Source organism: Jaculus jaculus, chromosome 19 (genome assembly GCF_020740685.1).
Source record: "Jaculus jaculus isolate mJacJac1 chromosome 19, mJacJac1.mat.Y.cur, whole genome shotgun sequence".
Taxonomy (NCBI): Eukaryota; Metazoa; Chordata; class Mammalia; order Rodentia; family Dipodidae; genus Jaculus; species Jaculus jaculus.
This window is the reverse complement of record NC_059120.1, coordinates 23,783,020-23,806,410: the sequence shown is the minus strand read 5'-3', so window position 1 is coordinate 23,806,410 and position 23,391 is coordinate 23,783,020. Positions and strand designations below refer to the sequence as shown.

The 23,391-nt window shown below is 41.9% G+C and overlaps 1 protein-coding gene across 3 annotated transcripts in view; it reads left to right on the top strand.

Annotated features, from left to right (window-relative positions):
- Alg14 (ALG14 UDP-N-acetylglucosaminyltransferase subunit) overlaps nucleotides 1-23,391 on the top strand; it is a 116,292-nt gene that overhangs the window by 58,197 nt on the left and 34,704 nt on the right. The window contains exons 3-5 of one of the 3 annotated variants that reach the window (XM_045138394.1): nucleotides 564-695; nucleotides 2,589-2,686; nucleotides 13,015-13,165. The exons of 1 other annotated variant lie outside the window; for it this stretch is intronic. In XM_045138394.1, the coding sequence (XP_044994329.1) occupies nucleotides 564-695; nucleotides 2,589-2,686; nucleotides 13,015-13,165 (381 nt within the window). The remainder of the gene's footprint in view (nucleotides 1-563; nucleotides 696-2,588; nucleotides 2,687-13,014; nucleotides 13,166-23,391) is intronic. One more of the 3 variants, XM_004663935.3, reaches the window with a different exon arrangement.

Sequence of the window (23,391 nt, the reverse complement as noted above, 5' to 3'; positions counted from 1 at the left end):
AAAAGGTAGGGAAGTAAATGAATAATGACACATTTGGTGACAGGTGCTCTCAGATTGCTCTTCAGAGAACTGAACCAGTCTACTTGCTAAGGGAATGCATTTCCCTACGCCCTCAACAACGCTTGCTATGTACAATTATTCAGTCAAGTAGATGAAATGACTCATTCTGTCCCGTGTTTCATTGTTTTCCATCTTTTCATGCTGGTTGTTTGTATTTCTTCTGTTTGAGGTAACCTGTCCATTTGCCTGTCTTGTTATGAGTGATGTCAGTTTGGTAGATATCTTCATGTGTTATTCTCTTTTCCTTGAACATACTTCATGGAAAATTTTCCCCAACTTATTGGCAAAGCTCACTTTAATTTTTTAAAATTATATTCAGGAACTTTTCTGTCATAAACCAACGAGTGGCATGAGTGTTATATATAGCATAAAATAGGCTTAGTGATACTAAGTGATTAGCATGAAATAAACAGGAAAACATTTTCCATTGCTACAGATGCTCACTCTGTCTAACTTGGTTATTGGTGATCTAGTTGATTTAGCTTTCTGCCATTTCTTTGTAGAGCAGCAGCTATCACATTCACCGGATCCCACGAAGCCGTGAGGTTCATCAGTCCTGGCTCTCCACAGCGTGCAGTACCTTGCGCTCCTTGTGGCTCTCCTTTCCCCTGGTTCATGGGATCAAGCCTGATCTGGTATGTAGGACTGTCACTGAGGAGAGAGGCGGTAACACTCTGAAGATGTTTTACTAATAACGAATTTACTATTTTATTAAACAGCTCTGTGCTGGAACAAAACACCTGACCGAAAGTAGCGTATGGGAGGAAAGGGTTAACTTCAGCTTCCGGTTTCCAGGGGAAGCTTCAGTGTGGCTGAGAAAGCATAGCTCAGGCAACCTGGCAGGGGAGGCTATAGAGTAACATTTGAAAACTATCAGAGGAATATTCAGGTTATTGGTCTCATATTAGGAGAATTCTGATCATTTGTGATTTTCATGGGTTTGTTAAATTTTATCTAAATTGTCAAATTTCTGTATGTAGAATTGTTTGAAGAATGCTTTTATAATCCTGGCTACAGTTTTAGAATCTGTAGTTATACTCTCTCTTTCATTTCTGATGGGCAACTTTATATTTATTAGTGTTGCTAAAGATGTCAACTTGGGGTATGTGTGGATGTACAGGTGTATGTAGATGTGCATGTGTGTATATATCCCTGTGTAGGTATGTGTGGGTGCAGATGTGCATTCCTCCGTGTGTACATGTGTGCAAAGGCCAGAAAAAGATGTCTGATGTCCTCTTCTAATGGTCTTCTGCCTTATTTCCCTAAGACAGAGTCTCACTGAGCCTGGAACACCCCGTTTTTCAGTTGACCAGTAAGATCCTCTTGTCTTCTTCTGCCCCGTCCTTAGTGCTCAGTTACAGGCATGCATGGCCATGCCTGGCTTTTTATTTTTTTATTTTTTTATTTATTTTATACAGGGTCTCACCCTAGCCCAGGCTGACCTGGAATTCGCTGTGTGGTCTCAGGCTGGCCTCGAGCTCATAGCAATCCTTCTATGTCATCCTCCTGAGTGCTGGGATTAAAGGCATGTGCAACCATATCTGGCCATGCCTGGCTTTTTTATGTAGGTGCCCAGGATCAAACTTCATTTGCATAGCAAGTGCTCTTACCCACTGAGCCCTCTCCCCAGCCTCTTTTTCTGGTTTCTTAAGATGGGAACTTCCTCTTGTCTAATGTAAGGGCTTAGTGCTCTTCCCCACTGAGCCCTCTCCCCAGCCTCTTCTTCTGGTTTCTTAAGACGGGAACTTCCTCTTGTCTAATGTAAGGGCTTAGTGCTACAGATTTCCCTCTTAGCACCACCACAGTGCCTTTCCTCAAAAGTCGACATGTTGTATTTTCATTCATTGGCTTTGTTTTCCTATTAACACTTGTTTAATTTCCAAATATTTAGATTTTTTTTATTATTATTATCTTTTGGTTCCTGATCTCCAGCTTTAGGATCCCAAATATAGTCTACATAGATATTCTTTGGATGCTTGAAAAGAGTATGAATTCTGCTATTGTTACATGGAATGTTCTTTAGTTGTCTATTAAATCCTATTGGTTGATGACTCCCAGAAGTTTTCCCTCTGTATTTACTAGTTTTCTGATAGTTCTGCTGGCTTCTGAGAGGGAGGCATGGAACATCAATCCCATTAAAGCCAAGTCTAAGTGCATCCTGTTGTTTGTGGCCATTCATGATCCCGTGTGCCCTTCTTCCCCTCATGTAATGCACACTGATCCCATATTCAAATCTCTAGGAATCTACTGTTTCGTATCTAAAGTCCAAAGACTTCTTTCACTATTGTGTCTTTACTTTTTCCTAAAAGTAAGAGTCTTTGAGTCAGCAAGATGATGTCATTTCTCTTGGAAAGAAACTCTTGAAGAGAAATTGGTTTGTTTCAAGCACAGGAAGAAAAAGTTTAGTTTGAAAAGTTTCTGGGCATTAAAAATAAAAGGAATGCCTATGTTGGGAAGGGGGCAAAAACCTGTGAAGTTCTTGGGAGTAAAGGCTAAATATTTTTGTGTTTCCCACGATCCTGTCCTAGAAAAATGCTTCCACATATTTGTGGGATGACTTAAAAGTGAATGAATGGAGCCGGGTGTGGTGGCGCACGCCTTTAATCCCAGCACTCGGGAGGCAGAGGTAAGAGGAATACCGTGAGTTAAAGGCCACCCTGAAACTACACAGTGAATTCCAGGTCAGCCTGAGCTAGAGAGAGATCTTACCTTGAAAAACCAAAAAAAAAAAAAAAAAAAAAAAGTGAATGACTGGATGTTGGGTGATGTGAGTCATCACAGAAACAGACTCCCCCCTCCCCCCACCCCTTCCAGTGCTGAGGTCTTCTCAGGCTTATCAAGAGTCTGGAAAAGCAGGAGGACATCCAGAGGCAGCAGCACGTTTGACAACCGGGTTCATTCCAACCTGGCCATTGTTAAATGAAGTACTCGAGGAAAGAATTCTGTGTGCAAAAGAATGAAACCCAGTTTAATTTAATCTTTAACCAAGTAAAAAAAATGTAGATTTTTCAATATATAATAAATTAAAAAAGAAATGGACCATTCTAGTCTAATATTTTGCCTCTTTGCCTGTGGCTGATTTAATTCACTATGACAAATTTAGATGTATTTATTACGTTTATACTCATGCTTGTACGAAAGAAGCCCACTATTTTACTTAGACACTTTTTTTTCCTGCACCATACCTAGTTTGAGCTCAGAAATGTCTAAGTACCTGGCTGTAGCAAGTTGATGACATGAATAGTAGGTTATGGTCCATGAGTACGACGCCCTGATCTTAAAAATTAGGTGTTTTCTGTGGTAGCCACAAGCTAGGAGGCACCATGATTATCACTGTTTAACATTTAATAGCATGTAAAATTTTTATAGGCCTGCTAATTAACATGTGTTTAAAACATTACAAAGAATCAATTAACTTTTTGTGATTATGCCAGAACTTTTAGAGAATCTTTGTCTTTCCCCTTGTTGATTTGATTTCATTTGTGTTACAGCCTTCATCTATTTATGATATCTTTGATGGTCAAAAACCTTTTAACGTGTCCAAAGAAACTTAGCTAGACCAGGAAAAAGGTCAGTTGTCTCAAGATGCCTGTCTGTAAACGAAGGTCAGCGACAATAAGTGTTTTCAAGGCAAATGCAGCAAGAAATGGTTTGGCCACGCTGTGTCCTGCTGCCCGTTTTCCAGGGTGAAGGCAGTCGTACCTGGGAGCTGTCCTCTCAGCTCTCCGCAGCTCCTGCTCCTCTGGTGTATTCGTGTCACGGCACTAGTGCTTTTGGTCCTGTGCCATACACATAGTAAGTTCACAGCCTTCAGGCACATGCACAAGAGCCAGCTCTGAACTGTTATGCTTGTAGCAAGTCTGATGATGACCAGAGTCCACTGTGGAAAGGGATTTGGTGTGAAAATCCTCTCAAATATCTGTTTTCTTATGACCAGCTAACTGCTGTTCCCAGCCACATGGTGTCATTACCAGCTGTGCCACTGACACATGGGCTGGGTTTCGTTCGTTTCAGCATCACTCCTTTCATTTCACGTTTTGAGAGCACTCAGCACACTCTGTGTCAAAGCTGGGTTGTGTTTTATCAGTCAGTGATTGCTTCGACCTGTTATTCTCCCTTTTCAGGGACTCTCAGAAGCTTGAATGCATTTTTTCTTTCTGTTGATCCTCTTTCCACTTGGCAAACACTGCACTTTTCCTGTGTGCAGAGGCCAGCCAGCATGGCTTGCTTACAGCTTCGCTCCTCCTTGGCTGTGTTCATGTCACTGAGTCATTGCCCTTTCAGCCCACCAGGCTCATGCCAGACCTGGCCCTGCTGGTGTGTCTCTTCAAGGTGTGGCTATAGCAGACACAGAAATTAAAGTGGCCGGGAAAGAAATCCTCATGAGACAGGATAAGAAAAAGGAAGTATGATGGGAGCAAACTTTTTCAGAGACTGATGTATGGTGAGAGATAATGAACCTGGGTAGACTTGCTCTTGGACAGGGTTGTGGGAAGCGCAGGTAGCTACTTGAAAAGTGGGTGAGATGTTGAGGTAGGAGCTGTGCGAACTGACCTTAAGTGCGTAAGTCATTCCCACAACAGTCCAGCCTCTCTGGCTCTCAGTGCCTATCTTAAAGGCTCAGGTGAACTACTATAACATGTAGTGTTTGAAACTCAGGAAAGTAATGCTTTTGCTTAGAACTTTTTAAATCTCCCTTTCATCTGAGTAAAACAAAACCAAACAAAAAAAAAAAAAAAAGGAAAGAAGTGGAGCACAGGCAGCTAAAGCAATTACATATATAGTGGAAGGGCTTCAGAAGAACTGCCGGATTGTTAAAGATTTGGAGGCTTTACAACTAGCTAGTATGAAAGGGTCATGGAAAATTTTACAAATTTGAATGCAGACCATGAACTCCTTAAAGAAGAGAAACATAGATTACTCATTTTGGCAATATTTGCCCTATTCAAGTGCTTGAGGCATGCCAGAGTTCAACAAATATCAGAGAACGGAAGATGGGTCGGAAGGGATGGGGAAAAGCAAGCCATGCTATGAAAACTGAGTGATGACTGCGCACAGCTATACAATTGGATGGAGAATGGGATAGGAATGTGCATAAGTATTCCTTGGAGAACTTTTGCTCCCTCTAAATTAATTCCTGGAGTTCATGTAAGGTTTTTTTGGTAATGTATTTCTGAAGTATTAAATATTTGCTTTGTCCGAACAATTAAAAGAAATGGAAAGCTGGGTATGTTAACTGTAAACCTAGCCCTTGGAGGCTGAGGCTGAATTCCAGGCCAGTCTAGGATACACAGTGGGAGCCTTATGTATTCACCCACCCCCACATGCAGTGTTTAAAAGTGGTGTTTTCCAATAGCCTCTAAAAATCAAAAGCCACTTTCTCTTTATAGTCTTCCTTTAGAATTTGCTGTTTGCCTGCCTCAAAAATCATTGGGTAGAGTGTACCTTTTTTTTTTTTTTTTTTTTTTAAGATAGGGTCTCGCTCTAGCCCAGGCTGACCTGGAATTCACTATGTAGTTTCAGGATGGCCTTGCACTCACGATATTTCTCCTACCTTGGCCTCCCAAGTGCTGGGACTAAAGGCATGTGCCACCATGCTCAGCCCTGGAATGTACCTTTTTAAGTTAGCATTTACTATCTAATAGTTTGTTATATGACTTTTTCCTGGCTTGGCACAATTTTGGTTTTTTCGAGGTAGGATTTCACTCTAGTCCAGGCTGACCTGGAATTCACTCTGTAATCTCAGGGTGGCCTCGAACTCATGTGATCCTCATACCACTGCCTCCCGAGTGCTGGGATTAAAGGCATGTGCCACCACGCCCGGCCTGGCACAGTTTTATCATTTGTAATGTGAATACAGTAAAGTTCCCCTTTATTGATCATCCATGTATTTCCTTGAGACAGAGTCTATCATTGAACCCAGAGCTATAGGGGTTTTTGCCAGACTGGCTGACTAGCCAGTCACAGTGATTCTTTATTCTCTGCTCCCTATAGAACTGGGATTGGTTACAGACTTGCATAGTCATGCCTAGCTGTCTACATGGGTGCTAGGGATCAAACTTAGTTTCAGAACTTCATACTTGTGGCAAGGATTCTTAACTCCTTATCCATCTCCCCATCCCCAATATATGCAGTTAAGTCAGCTGTAAAAAGCTTATTACTCCTCCATTCCACTTGTACCAGGACATTGATGGTCAAAAGAATGTAAATTGATTTTCCCTAAGATACATGGGCAAATAATTACAGAAATGTTGTTCAAAAGGATCTTACCATTAGAAACGAAGAAGTTATGATTATCATTGTGTGGTGATTTGAGTCAGGTGTCCCCCACAAACTTAGGTGTTCTGAATGTTAGATTCTTTGCTGATGGCAATTTGGGAATTAAAGCCTCTTGGAGGTGATGTATTGTTGGGGGCAGGCTAATGGGTGTTATAGCCAGCTTCCCCTTGCCATATTTGGCACAGTCTCCTGTTGCTATTGTCCACCTGATGTTGGCTAGGAGGTTATGCCCACCCTCTGCTCATGCCATCATTTTTCCCTGTCATTATGGAGCACTCCCTCAAGTCTGTAAGCCAAAATAAACCCTTTATTCCCCACAAGCTACCCTTGGTTTGTTGTTTTCTGGCAGCAATGCAAAGCTGACTATGACAGTTAAGTTGGCACTAAGAAGTGGGACTTTTGTTGCTAGAAACCTAACTGTGTGGCTTTGATCATTTGGAACTGGTTTGAGGGAGGAATGGGGAAGACTTTGAAATCTTGACTTAAGAAACACGTACTTTGCAGTACTGTATGTACAGCTGGATGGACCATTCTGGTCAGAGTGGAAAGACCTGGATGCAGTAAGAAATATGGAGTGTGAGGTTTGGCTTATGAGGGTGAGAAGGATCTTTGCCTGGACTGGGTTAGAAGCAGTTTGTGTGAGAGGCTTGCTGTTAAACCCATGTCTTGAGAACTTGTGCAGGATTGCCTTGTATAGATATGGACTGATATGAGCAGAGGGATTTGGCACAGAACAAAATGCAATCTTTTTGGCCAAAACTGCTGCCTGTTCAACTACAATTGTTTGAGAGATTATAACCATTGAGACTGGGCCAGCTGACCTGCACTGGGACAACATAAAGAATGCAGAGTCTTTTGAAGGGGTCTGAATGCTAAAGGAGTGTCCTATTCTTGAAAGTCTGCTTCATTCCCCCCTGGATTCACAAATTGGTAGCCCTCCTGGTACTATGGAGTATAACAAATGCAAGAAAGAGAGGGTCATTGAATTTGTAACAGTTTTGTATTTTGGAAATGGCCATGGGCAGTGTGAAGCAGGCTTATTGGATTACCTGCATGGAGGCCAAGTGGAGCCATGTGGATGGACTGAGGGTTGCAGTGGAGACCCAGTGAAGATGCCAGCACTCTGGGATGGCTGCCAAGGAGAGCTGCCAGTTCCAGATGAAGTTTTCCAGGACTGTGAATAGCCTACCTGGAGGGGAGAAATTGGAACTCCAGAGACTTGTCACTGGTTAGAATTGTTGGACTTGGAGACTTGTCACTGGTTAAAGTCGTCAGACTTGGAGCTACAGAGTTTATTTTTATTTTTATTTTTTTGGTTTTTCGAGGTAGGGTCTCACTCTGGTCCAGGCTGACCTGGAATTAACTCTGTAGTCTCAGGGTGGCCTTGAACTCACGGCGATCCTCCTACCTCTGCCTCCCGAGTGCTGGGATTAAAGGCGTGCGCCACCACGCCCGGCTCTTGGAGCTACAGAGTTTAATGTTTGTCCTGTTTGTTTTAAATCTTGTATTTGTTGAATATTTCTTTGCTATGCCCAGTGTCATCTTTTGCAATGTGTATCTTTATCCTGTGCCATTATGTGTTTTTGGTCCAGTTAAAAGACCTTGCACTATGGAGACATTTGAACATCATTGGGATTTATAAACTATGGGGACTTTTAAAGTTAGACTGGATATATTGTACTTTATATCATGTATGGTTATCAGTTTATGGGGATCAGGGCAGACTGTGGTGGTTTGACTCATGTATCCCCTATAAACTTATGTGTTCAGAATGTTAGGTCCCCAGCTGGTAACAGTTAGGGAATTGGAGCCTCCTGGAGGTGATGTATTGTTGGGGTAGGCTTATGGGTGTCATAGCCAGCTTCCCCTTGCAGTGTTTGGAATACTCTCCTGATGCTATTGTCTCCTGATGTTGACCAGGAGATGATGTCCACTCTCTGCTTGTGCCATCATTTTCCTCTGCCATCATGGAGCTTCCCCTTGAGTCTATAAGCCAAAATATACCCTTTTCTTCCACAGGCTGGTCTTGGTCAGGTGGTTTTTGCTAGCAACACAAAGCTGACTGCAACACATAAATTTCCTATGATTATCATAGATCTTACTATCAGGAATGAGGAAGTTACAATTATTACAGATTTACTAAGTGGAAAAAGTAAATACACTTTGTTGCGGCTTATAGAAAAAAACATTGGAAGTGCTATTTAGTAGATTGAAACAGATTAGAGAGCTTGAACTGATATTACAAATTTGTAAGAACAGTGAAAAGTTCCCTGTTGATAAGACCCTTAAATGATGAAAAGAACTTGATGTGACTGATTGTTCCTTTGAAGAAATGTGAATACTAGATTGATAAGTTTCATGTTTACAGTGTCAAAATTTCCATATTCTGCCATGAAGGATGAAGCCCTGTAGCTGAGTCATCTGTAGACTTGCAAAGGGCAGCAAATCCCATTTGTTAACAGAATTTTGCATTCTTGATGTTCCTGAATTTACTCTTAAGCTACTTATACAAGCCTTTTAACCAAGCACTTTTTAAAAACTATGTTTACAGTTCACAATTTGTGAAAATGAGTTTAGGTTTAACTTTTGTGAGCTAAATAATACTTTTCTCTCAGGGCAGGTGTTTGGGGCTTAGATCAGTTGTGTCCACACCAGCAGTGCTCCAGGTGCTGTTGTCAACAACAAATGCGCACACAGCGCGGTGACCTTTAGAAGTCTGAGGAGTGCCTAGCGTTTAGGGGACTCTGCTGTTGCTACTTCATTATTCCTAAACAGCTTTCCTGTTTCAGGTTTTCAAGAGCCATGTCTTCTCTGTCTATGTACATGCTGGGGGAGGGTGGGAGAATTCCTCGCCAGTCATCCTGTTGGAGAGCAGAATTGGGATGGGAAGGCAGTGGGGTGAGTTTGGGATTAGGAGTAGGTGAGAGGTAAATTCCGCGCCCATCTACACAGGACTCAAGTGAGGCTTACGTAGGGCAGATTACCGGGCATCAGGTCCCAGAATTCCTTATCCTTATATCAGTTTCATTGACGATTCCCCTGAATATTTGCCTCACATTGTTATAATGGCCAGAGTGTAAATTTTTTCTGATTTGTGTCTGTCACAGCTCAGGGTTGGTGCAGGAGAATGAGGAGCTTTGGACTTCACCTTTGCTGGACACAGCCAGCCACCCCTCCCTATCTCATGGGCATGAGAGGCCCCTCTAGGAGATGTCAGATCCATCCCTCTGCTTCCTAACAGGCCACTCCCTCCCCTGAGGGGATTTCTCGTCAGGGCTTCTGCAGCTCAGCACGTCTGAAAGATTAGAGACCTCAGAAGAATATATGCTTGAGAGTGCTGGCTAGAGTCATTCTGGGGTTCCTCCATGTCTAGGAGTTGGAGAGATGGGCTAGCAGTTAAGGCATTTGCCTGCGAAGCCAAAGGGCCCAGGTTTGCTTCCTCAGGAACCACATAAGCCAGATGTACAAGGGGCACATGTGTCTGGAGTTCATTTGCAGTGACTAGAGGCCCTGGCTGCCCATTCTTTTTGTGTCTGTCTTTCTTTTCTCCCTCCCTCCCTCCCTCCCTCCCTCTCTCCCTCTCCCTTTCTCTCTCTCTCTCTCTCTCTCTCTCTCTCTCTCTCTCTCTTTCTCTCTCTCTCTCTTTCTCTCTCCCTGCAAATAAATAAATTGAAAGAACTGGATGAATGACTTAGCAGTTAAGGTGTTTGCCTGCAAAGCTAAAGGACCCAGGTTGGATTACTCAGGACATATGTTAGCCAGATGCACAAGGAGGCACATGCGTTTGGAGTTCTTTGCAGTGGGTGGAGGCCATGGCGCACCCATTCTCTCTTTCTCTTTCTCTCCCCCCCCCAGCTCTGTCAAATAAATAAATAAAAATATTTTTAAAAAAAAACAAAAAAGAAGAAGCATGTCCAAAGGGACATTTTAGAACTTGCTTGTCATTCTATCCTTCCCAAACATGCTCAGTGGCCCTCTTCTCTGCTGTCTGGCTGTTCACATGGCACTGTATGTCTCTTTCTCCCCTTCTCACCCTCTTCTCTCTGCTGTCCGTCCCCGTCGGGCAGCCCCGTGTGTCTCTTTCTCCCCTCCTCACATGCTGCCGTTTTTCTCCAGGTGGACTTACCTGTGTTCCTCCTTGTCTGCCATGAGTTATTCACAAAGGCCTGAGGTTTTGGCCTGTTTGCGTCTCTACTCCTTTCCAGCTGCCCTGTTTAAAGGAATTCTTTTTGCCTTGAGACTTTGGGGCATCAACTTTTTTCATTTTAATTACTTGAATGCTAATTTTAATTAGTTCATTCTTTTTTGTTGTTGTTTCTGTTTTCCAAGGCAGCGTCGTCTCACTCTGAACTGGAACTCACTATGTAGTCTCAGGGTGGCCTCAAGCTCTTGGCAGTCCTCCTCCCTGTGCCTCCTGAGTGCTGGGATAAAGGTGTGTGCCACCATGCCCGCCTCAGTTCAGTCATTTTTTTCACCCTCCCTAGCACATCAACTCTTCTTTTGGTTTTTGTTTGGTTTTGTTTTTATTGCAGCTGTGTTTAGTTCCATCATGAGAATATGACTCTCAGGGTCTGTCTTGCTGCTGACTCTCAAAAGTGTATATTATTGATTAAGAAAAGTACAAGCATCGCGAGGGTAGATGTGTAAGAGCTTTTGGTTTACCAGTGGACTTCATTCAAATATGAAGTAGACAAGATTGGCTTTTTCTTTATTTGTTCCAGTGAGCCCTTTTCTATTTCTAAGAATAACATTCATCAGGCCTTCCTCTGCCTGTTGCTTTTTAATCATTCAATTATAAAACAAACTGATCCTTTGGTCACAGGACACAGAAATGTTTTATCTGATTTATGTAGTTGGTCAGTATTTGACTACATAATTGATCAAGGTATTTCTTCGCATGCAAAAACCCCTCCATTTCTAGCGTCTTTTGTATGTTAGAAGGGCTGGTGTCTTGAGGATAGATATTAGCCAGAGCTGAGTAGTAACTGCCCTAACTTATAAGATATGCATTCATTCATTAGTTCATATTCTCTCTTCTTCTTTCCCTCCTCTTTTTCTTTTTCTTCTTGTTCATCTTCCTCTTTTCTTCCTCCTCCTCTAATCCATCCCTGTCATCTTTTAAAAATATTTTATTTATTTATTTGAGAAAGATAGAGAATGGACAAGCCAGGGCCTCCAGTCACTGCAAATGAACTCCAGACGTATGTGCCACCTTGTGAATCTGGCCTACATGGGTACTGGGGAACTGAACCTGGGTCCTTTGGTTTTGCAAGCAAGCACTTTAATTGCAAAGCCATCTCTCCAGCCCCATCCCTGTTCTCTTTTTATTTTATTTTACCTCTAGTTATGTTATTTCTCTGGACTGGAGGGCCGTGTCCAGCCGTTTTGGGGATCTCTCTTAATGGATGATAGTAGTGCAGAGGAGTAGCTCAGCGACCTGGTGGATGCTATGGAGACTGAACACATGCCATGTAAGTGAAGACGTGGGGTTGTTGTATAAGATAGACCTTTTTGTCACATAACCCTTCTTCTTTAAAATTTTATAGCTGTCACTGCCATTGTGACAGACCAGTTGATATTTGTTAGGTTATTATTTATATCTCGGTGGGCTTGAGATATGACTTGGTATGTTTACCTTCTGCTGTCATTAGCACATTTGTGGTCAGTCAGTCCATGCTGAGGAATCATAAACACAGATAATCCCTTAGCAATAATTTAGGCCCATCTCTTTTTGTAAGGTTGAAGTAGTAGAAACAGCATGCCTTACCCAGATTCTTATAAGTAATGCTAAAGCAGAGATCAAAAATCAGTTCTCACTCCAAGCTCTAGGCTCAGCTCCAGGCCACAGTGCAAATGAGTCACCATTTGTTTCTGTCCTCTGCAAGGCTAAGTGACTGTGTTCTTGCTACATGAAACAGGGAAAATGGGCTTGGATCAAATGTATACCAAGGTTCAAAATCGAGGTAGGTCTGCCATTCTCATACTTAGACAAGCTTTGCCTTGTCTGTAGAATAGAACCATGATCCGATTTCCTCATCTTTTGTGACCATAACCGCATGTTGATGAGTACCTCCACAGCTGCCAGGTCTCCCTCCCACTCTCCTGATCTCTCATTAGGTTAGAACTCAAGTGAATGTTTTCAAGCTTAGACCAAGGAATGTGTGCACAGTGCCCAGCTTGGACCATGTGGTATGCCTAACTGTTTTCATGCTGATTTTATGCCACACTGAGCCCCTTCAGGCATGAAAACAGCCGAAGATTATTTGCTTTCTCTTTTGGCCTTCTGGTTGTGTTTTCATCGCAGATCCCAGCCGTTCCTGGGTCAGGATTTGCCAGAGAATCTCAGCTCTCTCCCACTGCGCCACCGCTTAAGAACAGCCGGAGCTTGCTCCCCTCACAGGGCTCATCTGCCTGTGCTTAACTCACAGGCAGCTTCAGTTCCTGGTTTTCTTGGAGCTTCTTCCGAGACATTACCTCATCCCATTCTTCCTCTTTGAGAGCTCTTGAATTTACAGCTTAGCATTTAATTGTTCTTTGGTCATTTAACTTGTGAATTTTTTTCTCTCCCCTTGTGAACATGTGTTGTTATCCACCATGGAGCTTAGCTTTTTGCTGGGTGCTTGGAGAAGCCTGGGATTGGCAACAGTTCCATGGATGGGTGTTCTTTTTCTCTAGCTGGATCGAATTCCCCAGTGGACAAGACGCCCTTCATGTGCTGGTCTCTGGCCGCTTTCCCTCTTCTGTGCCTGACAGCAGAGAGCAGAGGCGGCAGCAGGTGGAAGCATCCATGGCCCTTGATTTACAGGAAAAAGAGCGTCAGAGGATGGTACTGTAACATTGTAAAGACCTTACTAGTGACTTTAACAGACTTTAAAAGAGCTTTGACTGTGCTGACACCTTCCTAGGCCCCAAGAAAAGATGGGTCCCTCTCCTCTGTGTCAGAACTAGAATGAACCATTAACAGAAATTAGCGATGCCTGGTCCCAGCTCCCCAGAGCCTGGTACTGTATTGAACACATAGTCCTCAGCTAACACCCTCTCCTTCTCCCTGAAAGGTGAATGGCATTCACAGGACCCCTGTGGCATCTTATCTCCTGGGTCAGGTTTATTACTCTGACTCCCCCTTCCCACCTTCCATTGCCACTAGATAGTTGGGCAGTGCTGTCGTTATTAGGCAAGATGGAACCTTGGCCTCCACTTTTCTGTGTGTCATTGCAAGTTTTAAACTCTGCAAAACTCTTCAGATTGGAATGTATTAGGAAGCATAATGAATCCCTAGGTCCCCCTCCACCACTACTCCACCAAAATGACCAAAATTTCTTTAGTTCTTAAAGAAAATAGTATCCATTGAGTTAGATTTTACTTTTTAAGATGTCTTAAACTATCATTGTAAAATGGCTTCTAATGCCATTTGCTCCAAAGAATCATAAAATCTAAATGTCAAAGTTATCATTTGAACTAATTTATTTTTAAATAAATATATGTAAACATATTACAAAAAATAATTTACAAGTTTGTTTTCATTTTGCATCTAATAACTGTTGTGAACTGAGACTGAGTTGGCTACCATGAAAAATGGAGGTGACAGTATGGCTTGGCCTTTTTTATAGTCTAGGATGACCCCAAGACTAAAGTTAAGAAGGAGAAGTATGTGGAGCAAGAATGAACTCATCTAAGCCAGGCGTGGTGGCGCACGCTTTTAATCCCAGCACTTGGGAGGCAGAGGTAGGAGGATCGCCGTGAGTTCGAGGCCACCCTGAGACTCCATAGTGAATTCCAGGTCTGCCTGGGCTAGAGTGAGACCCTACCTCGAAAAACCAAAAAAAAAAAAAAAAAAAAAAAGAATGGACTCATCTGCCTCAAGGTTTGGGATTAAAGCATCAGGATGCTTCTTTGAAGGTGTTTTAAATCCCGGGCCTCTTTTGGAGGTGACCACAGATTAATGGGCCACTATCCTGTTATCATGGACTACAGAAGCTGCACAGTGAAGAATGAGGCTTTAAGGTGCTGTACAAAGTAACTCCAGAGACAGGAACAGCACGTGTACCTTTCAAAGGGCCCGAACAGCTTTCCTTTTGGGTCAGCTTTGAAATCAGTAGCAAATCAGGCACCAAAAGAGGAAACCTGTTTCACAGCCAAGCCGCAAACAATACTGAAAGGCCAGGCGCCCACAGTCTCTGGGGAGTAGTCAGAACTTGCTCTGAAATTAGCCACTTTGTATTTCTGAGAATGACTGTATATACAAAATGATAACAGTTGGGGCTGGCTCAGTAGTTTTAAAGGCACTTGTTTGCAAAGCTTGACAACCCAGTTCCAATTCCCCAGTATCCTTGTTAAAGCCAGGTGCGCAAAGTATCATATGTATCTGGAGTTCATATGCAGTGGTAGGAAGCCCTGGCACCCCATACTTACCTCTCACTCTGTTGCTCAAATAAATAAAAATATTTTTTATAAAACAATAAAATTAACATAAAAAGTAAATAAAATAAAAATAAATAAAAAATAAATAAATAAAATTAACATTTTCTATGATTATAAAAAATATCCCATGGTAATACCTTCCCTCCCCCTACTTTCTCCTTTGAAATTCCATTCTCCCATCATATCCCCTTCCCATCTCAGTTTGTCTTTTATTTTGATGTCATGATCTTTTCCTCCTCTTATGATGGTCTTGTGTAGTTAGTGTCAGGCACTATGAGGTCATGGATATCCAGGCCATTTTATGTCTGGAGGGAGCACGTTGTAAGGAGTCCTACCCTTCCTTTGGCTCTTACATTCTTTCTGCCACCTCTTCTGCATTAGACCGTGAGCCTTGGAAGGTGCGATTGAGATGTTACTCAGTACTCCAGTCACTTCTTTCCAGCACTATGATACCTTCTGAGTTGTCCCAAGGTCACTGCCATCTGAAAAGAGAAGATTCTGTATCCAAAGTGAGAGTAGCATTAATATAAAGGTATGAATATGAAGAGAAGTGCTTACTGGTCAGTTTGATAAGCATAGTATATACATTTATCCAAACATCAGCAAATGTTACACCCCTAGAGCTCATGACTACCCCTGTTTTAAGTTTTCAGTATCAGGGATATATTCCCTCCCATGGAGCGGGCCTCCAGTCCAATTGGAGGGCAGTTGGTTTCACCATGATAGATGTGCCACTATTGTACCCATTGGCTCATTTGGCCTGGCTGGCCAATTATAAAGCTTTCAGTGTCCACTGTTGAGTATCTTCACTGATGGTATCTCTTTCCCCATTGAAGTACATGTAGAATGGCTTCTTCCATCTTTCTGTCAGCTGGTCTACATGGAGGAGGTTATCAGCTCCGTTCCAGCGGGATTTCTCAGTGGCTTTGCAGCCCAAGTATGTGGAGTTTTCAGCAATAGGGTCTTACCATCTATTCCTGGTGGGAAATCAAGAGCCTCGGCAATGACCTATAATTTTTGGGGGGCATCAGTGACCTCCCTGGCCAGCAACTTACTGGAACGTATCCCATCCCTGGCACTGAAAATGTTCTAGCAATGATCTATGGCTCCTGAGTGTTCCATTGTCCAAACCAGAGGATTCCATATGATTTATTTATATCCTCTTAGATTTTGATTATCTCTCCCTCCACCTTTTCTTTACTCACTCTCTTCCCCTGACCTCATTTTGGGCCTTTCACCCCCGTTAATCTATTCTTCTACTTACATATATACAATACCAACCTATTACGTACCCTTCTCCCTTCCTTTCTCTTCAAAGGGATTATTTTTAATAGGGAAAAGCAATTACAGATAATGTTAATAAAATTAGGGCTGGAGAGATAGCTTAGCAGTTAAGGCGTTTGCCTGCAAAGCTAAAAGACCTCGATTTGATTGCTCAGGGCCCACGTAAGCCAGATGCACAAGGGAGCACATGCATCTGGAGTTCATTTGAGTGGCTGGAGGCCCTGGTGCATCCATTCTCTCTCTCCTTCCCTCTGTCTCTTTCTCTCTCTCTCTCTCTCTCAAATAAATAATAAAGTTTAAAAAAAAATGACCCAGGATTGAAAACACATACTGAAGCATGTTACCTCACTGGGGACCTGAGATCCACACTAGAGTGTGGTCCTTACTGGGCCAATCAATCAGTCTGGGGACACTGAACTAGTAATGGCTTCCTTGTTTTCTTAGCTAGTGCTAGGGTTGAGGGCTGCTTGTTTTAGTTCTTGGTAAAGCTCTGTAAATATCTATGTTATGGTTGTATTTTTTTCCTAAATTTTTTTGTTCATTTTTTATTTATTTATTTGAAAGTGACAGAGAGAGAGGGAGAGAAAGAGACAGACAGAGAGGGAATGGGCGCGCCAGGGCTTCCAGCCACTGCAAACGAACTCCAGACTGGTGTGCCCCCTTGTGCATCTGGCTAAAGTGGGTCCTGGGGAATCGAGCCTCGAACCGGGGTCCTTAGGTTTCACAGGCAAGCGCTTAACCACTAAGACATCTCTCCAGCCCTATGGTTGTATTTGTTATTATAAAGATCAAGTTTAAATATTGCCTGTTAGTTCTCCTGCCCTGGAAAAATGAGACAATTCTACATTTAGACATACATAGTAACCCTTTATAACAACAGTGAAAAATTCTTTTGGATTTTTAACATTTTTTTAATTTCTTACTTTAATTTATTAGAGAAAGAAAGAGAAAGAGAGAGAGAAGGAGGATGGGTGCAAAGGTCTCCAGCCACTGCATACAAATTCTAGACACATGTACCACCTTTTGCATCTGGTTTATGTGGGTATTAAACCTGGGTACTTGGAATTAAACCTGGGTCTTTAGACTTTGTGAACAAGCTCCTTTTAACCACTAAGCCATCTCTCCAGCCCATGGATTTTTTTTAAAAACCAACAGAGGAAATACACAAAAACATGAGTTAGAACAGCTTTTCCTAGGATGCCATTAAAAAAAATGTTATTTATTTGAGGGGGGGCAGATACAGAGAAAGAATAGGTGCTCCAGAGACTCTAGCCACTGCAGATGAACTCCAGACACACATACCACCTTGTTCATCTGGCTTTACATGGGTACTAGAGAATAGAATCCTGGTTCTTAGGCTTTGCAGGCAAGTTCCTTAACTGCTGAGCCATCTCTTCAGCCCTGTGATGCCATTTCTCATTTTTAAATCCCCATCTAGCTTTTCAAGTTTTGGCTCACTGATTCTAATGTGATATACTAGAAAAGTCTACTAAACCAAGGCTGCTTCCCAATGACGGCACAGGAAACAGGTTTCTCTGGGGGCGTAACGTGGTAGTATGGCTAACTGCACTGGTGCCCAGTGAGGCTCTGCCTCCGAGCTTCCCTTAGTACCAACTCAGCGTTCGTGACTATCACACGGAACATTTGTATTTCCCAGTAGTAAATGTGGGGAATTAATTATTCCTCAGCAAACAGTGAAAATCTTTTTTTTTTAAATTTTTTATGTATTTATTTGAGAGCGACAGACATAGAGAGAAAGACAGATAGAGGGAGAGAGAGAGAATGGGCGCGCCAGGGCTTCCAGCCTCTGCAAACGAACTCCAGACGCGTGTGCCCCCTTGTGCATCTGGCTAACGTGGGACCTGGGGAACCGAGCCTCGAACTGGGGTCCTTAGGCTTCACAGGCAAGCGCTTAACCGCTAAGCCAGCTCTCCAGCCCAACAGTGAAAATCTTATTAGGCCCCAGTGCAAGACTGTCATAAATTGCTCTAACATACAACTGTTCAAGAAAGGAGCTCCAACTCACTTCTGACACCTGGATGGTACTATTTCCCTAAACTAGAGATTTAAAGTTACTCTGGCATTCATTGATCCAAGTCATGTTTGCATGGAAGTTCATAGGATATAGTAATTATTTCGGTTAGATAGTGGGGTTTTTGGTGGTCATAAAGATCAAACCCAGGGCCTTGTCCATGCTAGATTAGTGCTGTATAGTTACATGTCTTAATTTGTATCTTTCTTAACTTTTAATCATTCAAAATAAATATTAGGGCTGGAGAGATGGCTCAGCAATTAAGGTGCTTGCCTACAAAGCCTAACAACCTGGGTTCAATTACCCAGAGCCCATGTAAGCCAGATGTACAAGGTGGTACATGCAACTGGAGTTCATTTGCAGTGGCTACAGGCCCTGACATGTACTCTCTCACTCTCCTCTCTACTTGCAAATAAATAAATAATTTTTTAAAAATTAAAAAAGTATTATAGCACTTACCAATCACAGTTAGTTTAGAGTTATATAATAAAAAATAAGGAAGACTCTTAGTCCTGTTCTTTTAAGATATTTATTCATTTGAGAGAGTATGTGTGTATACACCAGGGCCTCTTGCCACTGCAAAGAAATACCAGACCAGTGCACCACTTTGTATATCTGGAATCAAATCCAAGCCATCAGGCTTTGCAAGCAAGTGCCTTTAGTCACTGAGCCATCTCTCCAGCCCTCTTAATGCTGTTTCATATGCAAGTGTCTAAGTCTGTTCAGGCTGCTGCCATGAAATGCCATAAACTAGATATTTGTGCATAGCAAACATTTGTTTCTCAGTTATACAGGACAGGAAATCCAGGATCAAGGCCCTGCCAATTTGGTGTCTGGTAAGAGGATACTTCCTTGTTCATAGATGAGTTCACTGTCATCTTACAGGGAAGAAGGGACTGGGGAAATTTCAGGGGACTTTTTTATTTAAGTACTTAATACATTCATGAAGGTTTCACCTTGATGACCTAATGGCATCTCAGAGTTCCCATCATTTTGGCAGTTGGGATTTCAAAACATGAGTTCAGTCCATCACAGGAAGTGAGTGAATTCTTTGGGTTTCTTTGCTAATCTAGATGTAGTTTTCCTTTTCCGGCTCTCCCTCATCCTTTTTTTCTGACTTTCTGATCATAATATGACTGGAGCAACACATTATTCTAAATATAAGATCAGAACAATTCCCCTTGACTTGGTTCAGTATCTTTGTTTATATAAGGAAGAACTTTGCTTGTTTTTATTCTGCCTGGCCCTAGTGGAAGTAGAATTATATCTTCCAAATTGGTAAAACTTTTTACTAAATATGGAGTGATAGTCTGTTATTTTTTTTCCCCTTCCAGTTAAGAACTGTCTTTTTTTGGTAGAATTTAAGAATGGAAAAGAGCTAACTCATCCTTGTGGTATTTTATAAATCTGTAATTACAAATGAGTCGTCACATAGCTAATAAAAATAGGAATATGTAGTAGTTTTCTCTTTTAAGTAAAATAAAAAGGACATTTTAATCATTACAGATGTACTGAATAAAGACTTACTAAATTCATAAATGCTTTCCACAGTCTCCTTTTTGCATTTTAGGCCAATGCAACTTTATATTTATCATTGATAGACAACATCTCTGCCTCCCTGTAATAAAGGTAAATTAATTGTAGCTGTACTTGAGTGAGAGTAGATACTGTGGTTTCACCCTACAGGGTAGACCAAATTCTACTTCATAGCAGAGAGAGGAGGTGGTTGAGTTCAAGTCTAATATGAGTCTTAGGAATCTGACTTGCGCAAATGATTCAGACTTCAGCTCCTTTGGGAAGTGGGAATGTCCAGAAGGCTTTTAGGTACCCTGTCACATCGCGGGAGCAGCATGAATTAGAAACACTGATATACTAACTGTTGAAGAATATATTTATCTATGGAGATATAAACACAAGCTTTGCATAGGGTCTTCCTATGTTTAGCTATTCTAAAGGAGGCAGTGGAAAGCACTGGGAGACTGGATCTAGAAGGAAGAAACACACAGCCAATGTGTTCGTGGCATGCAGGGCAGAACTGCTTATTATAGACATTTGAGACAGTATTCCTCTGTAATTTTTCATCTGTGACTATTGGAGGCTCATTTAAAGATCAGGCTTACAACTTTAAATTTGCTATTGCTGTGTCTAGTTATTTGGGTTCATAATTTCAGATACCCATTGAAATCCAATGATTCTGCATTTTTAAAGTGTTTATTTTGAAATCATTTTGATACTTTCACAAAAGTTTCAAAAATAGTAGAGAATTCTTGAGTATCACTCAATCAGCTTCCACTAACATCAGCATCTTATTTAAACATACTACTGTTATCAACACCAAGATATTGCTGCTGGACACAGTGGTACTCCCAGCACTCAGGAGGCTGAAACAGGAGGATTGCCCAGGAATTCAAGGCCATCTTGGGCTACTTAGTGAATTATAGGTAAGCTTGTGCTACAGAGTAAGACTCTGTTTCAATAAATAAATATATAGACAGATCGATAAATAGTATTTCAAGATACTGATACCAACACACTGTTAACTGAATTAGGGACTTTTTTCAGGTTTTACCAGGTTTTTTTGTTGTTGTTGTTGTTGTTTTTCGAGATAGGGTCTCACTCCAGCCCAGGCTGACCTGGAATTCATAGTAGTCTCAGGGTGGCCTCAAACTCATGGCGATCTTCCTCCTTCTACCTCCTGAGTTCTGGGATTAAAGGTGTGCCCACCATGCCTGGCCAATTTTTTTTTTTAATTGTGCTTTTCCTGTTGCAGATCAAATCCAGGTCTCATACTGCATTCAGCTATCAGGTCTTTTTAGTCTCTTCTAACCTGGACAATTTATCTGTCTTTGTTTATCTTTCATGAGTGTTATCCTTTTAGTGTGCTGCTAAATTATTTTGCTTATAAGGATTACAAGTATATAATCAAATAGTAGAGTTTATTCTTTGTTTTTAAATGGAATTTTTACTTTTCTAAATAAAACTAGATTTTTTTTGTTCTTTTTAAAAATTTTTTTGTTGTTCATTTTATTTATTTATTTATTTATTTATTTGAAAGTGACAGAGAGAGAGAGAGAAAGAGAGGCAGAAAAGAGAAAGAGAGAGAATGGGCGCGCCAGGGCTTCCAGCCACTGCAAACAAACTCTAGACGCATGTGCCCCTTGTGCATCTGGCTAACATGGGTCCTGGGGAATGGAGCCTCGAACCAGGGTCCTTAGGCTTCACAGGCAAGTGCTTAACTGGTAAGCCATCTCTCCAGCCCCATAGATTTTGTCTTTTCAAAGTCCTGATATTTACATTTTAGCAGGATATGACTTGTTTTGACTATTTTCTTAGAGAGCTCTAGTCACTTCAAAATGTCTTTTGAGCCGGGTGTGGTGGCACATGCCTTTAATCCTAGTACTAGGGAGGCAGAGGTAGGAGGATCACAGAGAGGTGGAGGCCACCCTGGGACTACAGAGTGAATTCCAAGTCAGCCTGGGCTAGAGTGAAATTCTACCTCAAAAAAAAAAGTCTCTCTCCTTTGCTACCAGGAAGTTCTATAAACTACAGCAATTACTATGCCTCTAATGATAAGTCAAGTGTCAAGTGTTTAACACAGCTTTTGCAGTATATAGTTCTCAAATTAACTAAATATTGTGTTATTAGTCTTCATTAAAAATATAGGTAGGGCTGGAGAGATGGCTTGCTGGTTAAGACACTGGCCTGCAAAGCCAAAGGACCCAGGCTTAACTCCCCAGGACCCACATAAGCCAGATGCACAAGGTGTTGCATGCGTCTGGAGTTTATTTGCAGTGGCTGAAGTCCTTGGCATGCCCATTGTCTCTCTCTACCTCTTTGTCTCTCTCAAATAAAATAAATAAAAATGCAAAAAAATTAAAATTACATATTATGTATAAAACCAAGCATGATGGTAAATGCTTGAGGGTGAAGATAAGAGGTTCAAAGTTATCCTTGGCTACATAACAAGTTCAGGGTCAGTCTGGGGCTGTGTGAGACTGTCTCAAAACAATACCTTTTATAAAGGACTTAAAAACTCAACAGTAAAAGAATAATCAATCATCAATCAGTCAATAGGCAAAAGATCTGAACAAGCACTTGTCAAAGGAAATATAAATGGCCAGTGAAGCAGTTTCCTTCCTGTTGCTGGGACAAAACACCCAGTCAGAAGCAGCTTAGAAAGGAAAGGGTTTATTTTGGCTTATGAGGTTTGTTGTTATTATTTTTAAGGTAGGTTCTCACACTAGCCCAGGCTGACCTAGAACTCACTCTGTAGTCCCAGACTGGGATCTTCCTACCTCTGCTTCCCAAGTGCTGGGATTAAAGGCATGTGCCACCACACCTAGCTTGACTTATAGTTCTGTTTTTCCTGTGAACATGGCAATTTTATTTCATAACAATAAATTTGTTATATATAATCCATATATCCAAAATGGAATACTACCCAGCAGTAAACAGAAATATACTACTACAACATGCAACATGGATGAATTTCAAAAGCCTTATGCTGTTAAAAACAAAACACAGGCATGCTAGGATACATACAGCATGATTCATTTCTGCGATGCTCTGGAAAAGGAGAACCGCAGTGGAAACTAGACACGCAGTTGTGAGGGCTGTGGTGGGGGAGGGATGGCTGGAGTGGCTGAAATGCTCCGCTGTGCAATTGTCATCACGGTACGTGGCTGAATGCGTTTTCAAAATTCAGATATCGTCATGGTGGAGAAAGCATGGCAGCAACAGACAGCAGGGCCTCACATCTCCATAGCAGCAGGGAGGCAGTGGTCTGAGTATTAGGCTTGGAGCTGGGCCATGTTAATCCAAAGCCTACCCACCCAACACACCTCCTCCAGAAGGCTCCCTCTCCCAAAGACCCCAACTCTCCCAAATTCCTACCAGCTGGGGAATCAAGTAATTAAAACACATGAGCTGGGTGTGGTGGCACATGCTTTTCATCCCAGCACCCAGGAGGCAGAGATAGATGAGTTCCAGGCCACCCTGAGACTGCATAGTAAATTCCAGGTCAGCCTGGACCAGAGCAAGGCCCTACCTTCAAGAAAAAACTACAAATAAATAAACACTTGAACCTATGGGGGACACTATACATTCAAACCACCACATTCAATAGATGTAAGGGAGATGCTAAGCATCTTTAGCCATCAAGGAACTGCAAATCAACCTAGTATGAGGTTCCATCACATCCCATCTAGCTATTATCTAACTCTCCCCTCCAACAAAAAAGCAAATGCTGGTGAGAATGCAGGGATAAGGAACCCTTATACATTGTTAGTGTGAATATAAATTAGTACAGCCACTAT